Source organism: Zea mays, chromosome 2 (assembly GCF_902167145.1).
Source record: "Zea mays cultivar B73 chromosome 2, Zm-B73-REFERENCE-NAM-5.0, whole genome shotgun sequence".
Lineage (NCBI taxonomy): Eukaryota > Viridiplantae > Streptophyta > Magnoliopsida > Poales > Poaceae > Zea > Zea mays.
Genome location: NC_050097.1, coordinates 186,641,777 through 186,653,321, shown reverse-complemented (window position 1 = coordinate 186,653,321; position 11,545 = coordinate 186,641,777). Strand labels below are relative to the sequence as shown.

Sequence of the window (11,545 nt, the reverse complement as noted above, 5' to 3'; positions counted from 1 at the left end):
AGAAAGCGTCCGCCAGAGGAGATTGATGCCAGAGTGAAGAATCTCGTGTCCTTGACACCGTCTCGGCCACCGCCACCACAGCCGCTGCTTGCCCTTCGCGCGCGTCGCCCCGCGGCTTCTCGACGGGATTGTTTCCACCCAGTAGAGGTCAGGTGTGGTTCCCTGGCAGGGGCGGCGAGGAAAGACAGAGTTTGTCTGGGATGCAGCTCACACGTGGATTAACCGAATACATATTTTATTGTGACCAGGTTTCAATCCATATGGGAGGGATCCACGGGGATCTGGCCATGACCCCGGCCGGGAACAACGTAACCGAACAGGGCCGTAGAGGGCACCGTTGGACGGTCTCACTGACGCGGAGGTCCTTGCCCGGGAGAGCGTGCCGGTGAACCGTTGGAGACCGTCATCTACTACTGCTGTCCACTGTTGAGCCTACTCAGCTGAATCTCACTCACTCCCGTCAGCTTTCAGTTATGAGATGTCGACTACAGTCTTAGCTAGTACTGCTATCTACTGTTGAGCCTACTCAGCTGAATCTCACTCACTTTCGTCAGCTTTCAGCTATGAGATGTGGGTTCCTGTTCCTGGGTACAGTGTTTGCAGCTGGGTTGTTAGATCAGCTAATAATGTGAGGTGGCCATTATACGACTCATCACTCATGTATTGCAGCCATGTTGTTGTTGTTGGTTATGACCTGGGAGTATTTTCTTTGCACTGCACATCCACAGCACGCGGCGGTGTTCAGCGACAGAAAAGAAGACGGTTCATTCTACTGAAGAGGCAATGGAGTATGCATGTACATTGCGGTGGATGTAATTTCAGGGTAACTATGGACAGACATGCGTAAAAGACTGGATTGCCAAAAGGCTAAAGAAACCCTATACTCGTGGACTGGTTTCATCGAGCAAAAGGGAACAAGAGAAAAAGAAGAAAACATATATGCTGTACTCTCTCTCTCTCTCTCTCAGCAGGGAAACAACAAAAATGAAGCCTCCCTGTGGATCTTCCTATCTACCAGTACGATCTTGTCGAGCTTGGCCCTGCACCACTGCAGCTGCTCGCTGGTGATCCTGGGCATCCTCAGCACCCGCGCCACCAGCTTCATGTCCACCTGCGAGAAGAAGAGGTTCTGGTTGGACCTGTCCTCCTTGGGCTTCTTAAACTTCTTCGCGATGCAGTTGCCCGTCCTGAGCAGGTCCTTGAGCCTCTTCTCTTTCTGCAGTGCACACGCACACGGTTCAGGTACCACACACCTACACTTGCTGCGAGCACTGTAGCAGAAGAATTAACCTTCTGTAACGCGGAATGGATGTGCGCCATGAGGCCATGATCCAGAGGGTCCTGGAGCTCGACGTTGCTGCTCGACAGGCCCTTGAGCACCGATGCCGCCGCCGCCGTCGTCGTCGTCTCGGCCCTGTCGGCCTTGATGAACTCCCACAGGACGTGCATCGCCTCTTCCATGACGTCCTCCAGCTCCTCGCTGGTTATCACGTAGTTCCCCTTGCGCTGGTCCTCCATCCTGTCCTTCAGGCTGTCCTCTACACAACAGCCCGGAAGTGCATGCATTGCTACGGTCAGCGCGTCTGTTTCCATCGAAAATCATCCGGGACAGACAGACTAAACACACGGACTATCAGCTTAGCTAAACTCAGCTCTCTGACGGCTGGAGTCTGATGAAACGGTGCTGACCTTTGATCACGGGCACCTGCAGCAGGTTGCGGAGGACGCACCGGTTGTTGATGTAGTTCGACAGCCTAGGGCCTTTGAACGACTCGTCCTCCACGAACCTCTGCACCACGACCTGGAACTGCTGGAACTCGCCGGCCACCTGGTTGTACTGGTGGCTGTGGTAGGAGTCGGACTCCGGGAGGTCGCGCGCCTGCTCGTACTGCCACCGGAGGAACTCCCACGACAGGCACATCTGCCCGACGTACACCGTCTCCAGGTCGTAGCGGAGCTCCCTGAGGAACCGTTCCGACGGGTCCTCGGGAGATCTCCGGCGCGATGACCGGAAGTTATGCGACAGGATGGACGCCACCGTAGGCGACAAGGACTTTACAGAGTTGTTGTTGTTGTTGTTGGACTGCTGGGACCCTCTGAGCTGTAGGAAATCTGCAGTCAAAATTAAAACAATTGGTGTCTGTTTTCGTCTTAATTGACCTAATTGCCTCGTAGAAATTAGAAAGCTTTCTCATTGCACTCAACTAAATAAGTGCTAACCATTACAGGGAATCAGAGATAAGGTAACTCTCGTTGAACAGAAATTAATTAAGCATACCTATTGCGTACATCTTCTGGTAGCACAAAATGTCCAACTTCCTCATCCTCTCCCTGTAGCTCTTGTAGAACTTGTTCAGCTCGTCCATGGGGTCCTCGCGAAGGAACTTAGCATCCATACTCCATGGCTTGAGGTCCTCCACCGGAGCCTTTGGTGTGTCCGACTCCTCGAGGATCGTGGGCAGCCCGACCGACGACCGAACCTTTTTCAGCTCGAGCTTCAGCTGCTCTACCAGATCCTGGTGCTCCCACAGCGACTCCAGCTCGTCCTCCTCCTCGTCTGTCAGATCCTTCCACCTCGCTTCCCGGTCCTCCCCGTCTTCGTCATATACCTTTGCCTTCCCGGTGACTGCATTGTCCGAATGATCATCTGCACTGGCTTGTTCCTCATCTTCTCTGGTCTCCGAGATGTTCCTGGCGTCAGGAACTGCTACGTTTCGGTGGTCGGTAAGGCTGAATTCTTGCTCCGGAGTCTCTGCACCGCTCTTCTCATCAGAAACTGCACCATGTGGCTGATCACCTGTGCCCACATACTCTTCCTCTGCTGTATCCAGGCCTTGCTCATCAGCATGGGGCCCTAGGGGCGGTTGATCGTTTCTGGTGACGATCTCTTCCCAAACTTCAGAAACGAGTTCATGTGAGGGGCTGCTCGTACCAAGAAATCCTGTCTCTGCACGCTGCGGCCTTCTTTTGTCATCAAATACTATTTCATATGACTGATCGCTTTCGCTGGCAGTTTGTTTCCGGTCGTAAGAACTGTGCTCGAGTGAATGATCAACCATACCAACAAATTCCTGCTCCGGTGGCTCCGGACTTCTCTTGACTGGGCCAGCAACTTGATCTGATGGTACGGCAGCTAATTGTCTGGCAGAGACTGCCTCTGGACTTCTTTGAGCATCAGAAGCAGCTTGACCTCCTGAATGATCATTTAGAGTGATGATCCCCTTCTCTGAATGATCCATACAGTCGTCAGCAACAGGAGCCAGATCATAGATTGGTGCGGATTCTACCTCCTTGCCGCCCGACGAGTGCTCGTCATCGCTCATGTCGATGCCCTTGCCCTCCTCCTCTTCCCCCGTGCTTCGCTGTTCGATGTCCTCATCATACTGTGCTTCAGCTTCTCTCGTTACCTCCTCCTCGTCCTCTTTGTACTCGACGTCCGGCGAAGGGCTGCGAGACCACACGTCCTCAGGGAACTTGGGAGAACCATCGGGAACGGTGTCCGGTGAGCGCTGCCGGACCGAGCTCGGCGACACTGTCGTCGCTGAGTCCTCCTGGTAAGACGGCTCCAGGTTGGACGCCGCCTCCATGGCTTCGATCGCCCTGAGCACCTTGGCCTTGTAAGTTTTGAGGTTGCCGGAGCCAAGTGCAGACGCCGGGAACTCCTTCTCTGAGAGGAACCAATCGCTGTCGGAGTCGACGACGAGATCCTTCACCGAGTAGCCGTCGCTGGCGCTGGACTCGGAGTCCGAGTCGCCGAAACCGGAGAACTCCGACGTGAAGCCGCCGCCGCCGCCCATGGAAGCAGCGGACGGGGAGCTCGCAGGCTTCGGCTTCGGCTTCGGCCTCGGCCTCGGAGGCGGCGGCGTCCACTTCCCGGACGACGCCACGCTCTCGCACACGTCGGGCTCGTTCGCCGGCCGGAAGTCCCTCGCCGTGAGGAACCGGCCGCTGCGGGAGGAGACGTCGACCACCCGTCGCTCCTCGGGCTGGTGCGCCGGAGGCGGCGACGGCACGAAAGATTCCTGGACGCGCACCGTCACGGCCTCCGGCTCCCTGACGAACCCCCGGAAGTCGCGCTCAGTCAGGAACTGATAGTTGTGCGTGGCCGCGACGGTCTTGGGTGGCGCTGCCTCCTCCTGCGCAACCTCTCCGCTCCGCTCTTCTGCCGGCTCCTCCGCCAGGAACTCTGTTTCCTCTGCTTCGTCGTGCCGGTGTTCTTGCATGTCTGCCGCCGTCTGCAACGGAGCGAATGGTTCCAAAGGAAAGTGTGGTTCCTTCTCTTCCTCTCGTTGTCGTCCATCATCGTCTCTCGCTGCTGTCAGTTCTCTCGAAACTACCGCCGTCTCTTGTCTTGCCGCAGTGAATTCTCTCGAAACCAGCGCCGTCTCCGTTGGAACTTCGGGCATCTGGTGCTGAAACCTGAAGCTGAGGCTAGTCGCCGTCAGCGCAGGCGGCTCCGGCGCGACAGGCCCGTGCGCTGTGCCGTCGCCAACGCCGTTGTGCTCGTATGCGGTCATGCCCTCCATGAAATCCTCCTCGGTCGCCTGCATGAAGCTGAAACTGCGCATCATCTCCAGAACCCGGTCATCTCCCCTGCCCGACGCCTCCCGTTCCTCGGCGGCCGGGAGGAACCTATCGCGGCGCGCCTTCTTCCTCTCCTCCGTCTCATTGTTCCTGCAAGGGAGACAAGACCCCCAATCAGTCCGTCGTGTGCCAACGAGCGCGGCGATCCGCACGGCCGATCAGAATCCAGGGTTCATGAAAGTTTTTGAGTTGTACCTGGCAGGCTTGGAGGACGAGCCGGAGACGATGTGGATGGCGGCGACGAGCGCGACGGTGAGGAGCCAGAAGAAGAGGGGCGAGGTGGAGTACCCCACCACGGTGCGGACGAGTCCGAACGAGCCGTTCGCCGCGGCGGGGCCGCTCACGCCCGCACGGCCTCCGGCGTCCATGGCTAACCCACCGTCCGAGACAAACATGCCATGAACGGAAGCAAGGTACCCGCCGCGGCGTATGTAGCGGGCGGTGCGACGGGATGGGACGACCTACCGATGGATCCTACTACCCCCCGCTCGCTTTCTACAACGCGCCGCGGAAGGGGGGAGGGCGAAGAAAACAACTTGGCACCAGTCGTGCCCGCCCGTATCGAGCGGGCAGTGGAGAGTGGAGACGAGAGGAGAAAGAAGAGAGATAGAGTAGCGACTGGGTGCCTGGGGAGGCTCTGGCTTCAAAAGAAAGACCGCGTCGCGCTACAGGGGTTTGCCACCTACACATTCGACGTGACGCGCACGCGCCGGGCCGAACCACTACACAGACGAAGGCGTGCGACCGCGCTCGCCGGACGGACCCCGCCCGACCCAGATCAAACTGACTCCTTTTCGTTGTATGCCACTTTGGTGTCGCGGGTGGGTTAGGTTAACTCGGCCAAGTTAACAAACTCCGACCCGAACGCTGGCGCGGTGCCGTCCCCGTCCAGCCGTCCTAACCCCAAACGACCCCGTCGCCTTCCTTTTCGTTGTATGCCACTTTGGTGGATTTGCACGGCACAAGAAACGAACTTAGAGGTTCGCTGACTAACTTAATACATTTTATCTAACTTTGTAACTAAGGTTAATTATTTAATTTAAATGACTAATCTTAGATAAAGTATGATATAATTATTTAGTTAGTCACAAACCAAACAGACATTTAAAAGACATTTAAAACTTCTGATGACAACGGGGAAAATATATATTTCAGCATCGCGTCATTGGTTTTGGTTGCCTTTTCTCGACGAGTGGTACCGTTGGCGCCTTCCACCATTTTTATTATGGGTTGCTTTTCTTATAGCCGAGAGATTCTTGTCACGTAGGAGTAAATAATAATGAATGAATGAATTTGGCTCTCGTCACATACGTGCGGGAACGTGGGTTTCGCTTCTTTTTAAAACGATGCATCCGTGCGGATTTGGAAGAAAAAAGGGTGCTACGGAGTTCACTCGTTCCTCCTTTAGGTCCCCGTAAAAGCCCGCCATCCTTAGCCTAGTCAATACCTGAAGTTAATTTAGGCCTTGTTTTGGATTGAATGAGATTGGAAAAAAAATTAGTACTGATTTTGACTTACTATGAATTTTGGACATGTTTAAATATACTATAGCTAACTACTAAGATTAGCTAAAGTTATCCAAATAGTCTAGCTGTTATTTATTATTTTTACCAAATTAACCATTAGTTAGCTAGCCAACTCCACTAGCGATATTTAGCCAGCTAACTATTAGCTCTAATGCATTTAAACACCATCTTAAACTCACAAAATCCCTCCAATCCACGTGTATTGAGGTCAAACTAAGCATGCCCTTAAAGGGTAGAGCTATCGAGACAGCTTCATTTGGGCGTCGGTTAAAAAGTAGTAGGAGCTGATCTTCACACCAATCCAAATATCTCACTCCGCAACCCACCACACATTAGCCACGTAGAGATTGTATCTACATTTAGTGTTTGTTTGGAACTCGTAGAGGTAATAATTAGCTAGATAACAAAGTGTTAGATGGAATAGATGTGGATGCACCAGGTAACTATTAATAACTGACTATTAAGACTGATCCAAATACGGGGTACACATCATGCGAGGCGTACGCGAGATGCCTCCCCACGGCCATTGTTCACGGAGGCATAGCTTGCAACAGGGCATGCATTTGCATGCCGTGGTCGAGGAGAGCCAAAAATGCACATTCTCTATCCACGATGCATATCGTTCAGCAGTACACGCGCGCTGTGTGAACGTAATAAACTTGTTTTTTTTTTTTTGCTAAATACATCGCCATATGGCATTGCCTGTTAGATGACTCTTCATTTTTTGCGTGTCTAACTGTACACGATGCATACAAACGGTTTGCCACGTCTATTTGTTTGTTTTGCGGGAAGTGCGGCACACACGCGGGCGGGCCGCGCAGAGGCAGAGCGCAGAGGCCGGGTTCCAGGATCACGACCTCGGCAGGGCTGGCGACACGCAGGAGTCTTCCCCTGCTATTTTTCTTGTCGAAAGAAAAATTGCTGCACGGCTCCGCCTATACACATGGACTTGGACTCCTTCATGGCGCATATAGTCTATAGATAGTGGATTGTGTAAATCATAAAAGATACTTCTCCATCTTAAAATAATATTTGTTTTGGAGTATGAATAGATTCATATTAAAGCACAATTTTTAACGATCTTTTCGCGTCATCTTTTTATAGAGAACCCCTTGTATTTCTTCAAAATCAATCCGCAGTACCAGATCATATCCCATCACTATCCTATTTGTTCACACAACAGCGTTCTCGCAGCTGTCGCTCTAACAATAAACCACGTCCATTTTGCAACAACCTCCGTTCGTTTCTTCCACCGTTGCACCGCCACCAGCGTGGAGGATTAGGGTGCTCGCCTCTGGATAAGGATGCTCACTAGGTGATAAGAGTTGCCTCGAGACCAGCCAACTCTGAACCTCCTCATCGCCAAAGGGAACGAGAGCCCGTCTTCTAGCTCACTCGTCTTCCGCTTCGACGCAAGCTCTGCTCCGCTCCTCCCATCTCATGGGCGACATGGCATCAACGGTAGATCTACCTAGCGTACGCTTCGTCTGGTCACAATTGTTCTCGCCAGATCTATTATTGCTAGAGACCACTCTAATTGTCGTATTTTTCGCAGGGGACGTCCACTGACCAGGATACAAGCTTCTCAAATAAGTAAGCCAAGTTGCTCAAGACGCAGAAGTTCGCGTCTGAGCTTGACCATCTAGCCAGTTCGTTCTTTCACTCATACCCTTTGTTTCTTAATTTGGCTGTAATGAGCGCACAATACTCTAGAGATATATAACTGTTGTTTGCAAGGGCTTCCTCTGATCTAACGATTTTATGCTTGGTAGGTGGATACATCAAGGTCAAAGGTCAAGTTGGACGTGATGAAGCCTGGATTGCCAAGCGGGTCACTGAGCTACTTGGGTTTGACGTATGTTTCTGATCCATGCTGAGATAGTTATATTTTTATTGTTTGATATGATACTCTAAAGGCAAGAGCAAGTATGTACTTCAATAAGCATGTTAAGCATTAGAGGATAAACTTGTTGTATTTGGTATTTCAGGAATAATCTTGTTGGCGTACTTGTGCTTTTTCTATGTCTTGCTAAACTTGGAGAAAATTGTTAAGCCATCACAATAAATGAATTTGCATGTGTTATCTATGGAATCTCAATGATGATTTTGGTTAGGATATCAGATTTACACCATCTTCTCGCTCCTAAGTCTGAAGCCAAAATGTTGGCTATAATTTAATTCGAGCATAGGGGCTCCTTTTCAACTCATTTTTTCGGTCTTAAGATAAAGTGTAATATTTGTTTTACCAGTTCAATATCTGGTATATGAACAATATGTTCACTTTGATATTAAATTCATTTATTATGGGTATTTTTATGTGGAGGGTTCATTAAGACTTTCAAGTGTCGCTTAGTCGTCTAATCAATATCTTCAAATATAGTTGGGTACCGTTGCAACACACGCGTATTAGACTAGTAATATTTAATATATAGGTATGATATTTATGTCTAGATTCATTGTTTTCCCATTTGAATATAGACAAAAAGAGATAGACTAAAATAAACTATATAATAGGACAGAAGGAGCATGTTTACAAGAACACTGGTAAGTAGAGGTAGTAATAGATTAGGATCTAAATACTCGTTCTAAAAAAGAGTTTTAAAATAATATTAGTGAAAAATAATAAAAAAATAGAGCTTTATCTTAATCCGATTCGACGGCGACTTAAAGTGCGAGTGCGTTAGATGCACCGGCACCACTCCATCTCGTGTTAGATGCACCGGCACCGCTCCATCTCGTGGTGACGCAGTTGGAGTAATCAGCTAATTAATTAATACCCAGTCACGTAATAGAAAATTAGACACCGAAGACTATTGTGTACGTACGACCCACCTGGAAGTCTTGGAGAGCCTCGTCGCGACAAGGAAACGCGGTTTTTCTATGGGCGTAATGTTCCCGGGCTCGACTATCCAGCCTAGATATGGATTGAAATTAAATTCATGTCACATGCTTCAAAAGACCAAAATAATGTAAACTTACTCAAAAAAATTATTTGGTTAAATTCATCTTGTATTATAATTTAGGGGTTTAAAAATAAACTATAAAAGACATGAATTCTATCTATAGTTTATTAAGTATAGAACAAATCCATAAAAATATTACACAAATTTATATTAGAATATATAGATAAAAAGAATAACTAACTTTAAGAGGTGAATTTAATCCTGCCATGAGATTAGGTGTGAGGTATGAAAAACAAAGTTCTTGAATCTTAGATGCCTCCATCAGCGAAATTAACACCTCACCCTAACGAGTCAAGAGACGTTGCTTGGTTTAAACTTAAACTCAGGACACGGTGAGGAGGGGTGTCTGATGGTGACCGGCGAGAAACCTCCGTGGAAGCCAACTGGTAATTGGAAAATGTCATTGTCACTCTTGTTTCCAGCGGAGGCCTAATGCGAATGCGAGAAAGAAAAAAAGCTTGTATCCGCAACCTGCCCACCATTCGCGTCGGAGAAAACAAGTCCATCTCCAAGGAGGGAGAGAGAGAGAGCCGCAGCCGGATTACAGTCAATAGAGAGAGGAGAGACAACACGTGGATTTGGGATGCGCAAACAGTGGCGAGATGGAAGCCTTTGTGTGCATCCCACTCTATTTTAGTCCGGCAGCTGTTGATCTGGATTGAAGTTTGTTTGTATTCTCTGGGAAAGAATAAATTGCATGGGAAGTTGCAGCCTTAGGCCCTGTTCGGTCGTGCCGGATTGATGAGTCGGAACAATTTCTAACCGGATTGCTTTTTTAATTTATATAAACTTTGATTAGCTGGAACGATTCTGAGTGCAATCCGACATAAACGAACAATGCCTTAGGCTATTTACAATCCATAGGAACATACTCGTTTAATACATGTCACATAAACATTTTTATGGCATGGCAAGAGAGTTAGGAGAGAAGAGAAGATAGTTGTATCTTAAGGAAGATACTGCTTAGACACGAGATCTTAGACATTGAAACTTAAATCATCTAAGTGACCCACATCGCACACTCTCATATATGCTAGTGTTGGTCACCCATTCTTTGATTCATGGAGGTTAACACAAGAGAGAAGATTGACAGTATGGAAACTTATCAATCGAGGCAGTAAATGGTTCATGGAAGGTAAAATAGATTATTGGTCTCGATGTGTTAACACTTTGTTCCATTCTTTGAAGTATACTAAATGATTACAAATATATCTTCAACTTTACGATCCATAGCACGGAGATGGAGGAAATACACAACTTTGTAGCCGGAGCGATTCTACTCACTTCGATCAAAAAGCATCCACATGCATGGCACCGTTCCCCTATTTATAGCCGTGGGACACAACTTCGTATTAAATTACAAACATACCCACAAATCTTATACATGTCAAGTATAAGTCTCACAAGGGTAACATTGCCTTTTTTTCCTTCATTTGTCCTGCTAATCGAGTCCTCTGCATTCTTAACCTTCTCCCTTGTTTCGTAGGTCTTGGTCTTGTCCGACTTAATCGACGACATTGGCGTTTTGGAGACCTTCGACGATGAAGCCCCCCCCATCAATAGCTAGTATTTACTATTCCGTTGAGGATAAAAAACAATGTATGATACTATGCACTGGACAGTTGTATCTTATGCAATTTTATATGAGGCATGGTACATTTGGATATTATGGTAATGTATAATAGAGTGGGAATAGCTTGGGCAACAGTCATGGTTCAAACAGTGTTGTAGCATCTCATTCCAACAGACTCTCTAACATACAACTTAGTTTGGCGAGCTGGAGTGGCTAGCCAAGTTTGGCTAGCGATGGGTGCAATTTGGAGAGTTAGATGACTAGTCCGTTGGAAAGTTATTTTGCTGTTAAATATCTAAAGTGTAACTTGACGAGTCATTTGGCTAGTCTCTTGGAGGGCTCACTTTCTATACTTTTTTCTTAAGAGAGAATTGGATACTTATCATTACGGGTTCGCAAAATTATCACCAGGCCCACATGTTATAGGCTCAAATAAACCTACAACTTTTAGTGGCAATTGCAACAAAGAAGCAACGTTTTGAGTGGCAAAAAAACTCATCAGCCAGACAGCCACCACCATGTGCGCCCCAAAAGGCCAACCATTGAAGAGCACATCCACAAGTCCTCTTCTTCCGAGATCTTCAGCATCGATCAATTAAATAAGTATAATGAAGTGGCTCGACTGCTCGCATCAACAGTTTAATGCAGTGGCGGACGCAGAACAAAATTCTAGGTGGGGCCGTGTTGAACCCCAAATTGAGCAGGCGGACGGTCCGGCCCTGAGGCCGGACGGTCCGCGGTCCGGACAGTCCGCGCCTGTGGGCCGGACGGTCCGCGCATGCGCAGAGCAGTTTAGGGTTTCGAGTTTTGTGCTATGTTTGTTGGCTAGATTTGCGGAATTAGCTCAGAATCCAGTCGTGTAAAGGGTCCAGCCCCCCTCCTCTATAAAAAGAGAGGTC

The 11,545-nt window shown here is 48.9% G+C and overlaps 1 protein-coding gene across 1 annotated transcript; it reads right to left on the bottom strand.

Moving 5' to 3' along the window:
• Positions 1 to 740: 740 nt before the first annotated feature.
• Positions 741 to 5,391, bottom strand: LOC103647431 (uncharacterized). Its single transcript, XM_008671972.3, has 5 exons — positions 4,780 to 5,391; positions 2,279 to 4,674; positions 1,690 to 2,112; positions 1,291 to 1,538; positions 741 to 1,216 (listed from the first exon to the last, which is right to left on the bottom strand). Exons 1-5 carry the CDS (start codon positions 4,977 to 4,979, stop codon positions 965 to 967), a joined length of 3,519 nt encoding a protein of 1,172 aa, XP_008670194.1. The 5' UTR covers positions 4,980 to 5,391; the 3' UTR covers positions 741 to 964.
• Between the last annotated feature and the right edge of the window lie 6,154 nt (positions 5,392 to 11,545).

Excerpts from the sequence above, each read along its gene's own strand:
- LOC103647431 (XM_008671972.3), bottom strand. The coding sequence starts at position 4,979 with ATGTTTGTCTCGGACGGTGGGTTAGCCATGGACGCCGGAGGCCGTGCG. Across the intron at positions 4,675-4,779 it reads TCGTCCTCCAAGCCTGCCAG|GAACAATGAGACGGAGGAGA; the intron begins GTACAACTCAAA and ends TCTCCCTTGCAG. Across the intron at positions 2,113-2,278 it reads CCAGAAGATGTACGCAATAG|ATTTCCTACAGCTCAGAGGG; the intron begins GTATGCTTAATT and ends TTTTGACTGCAG.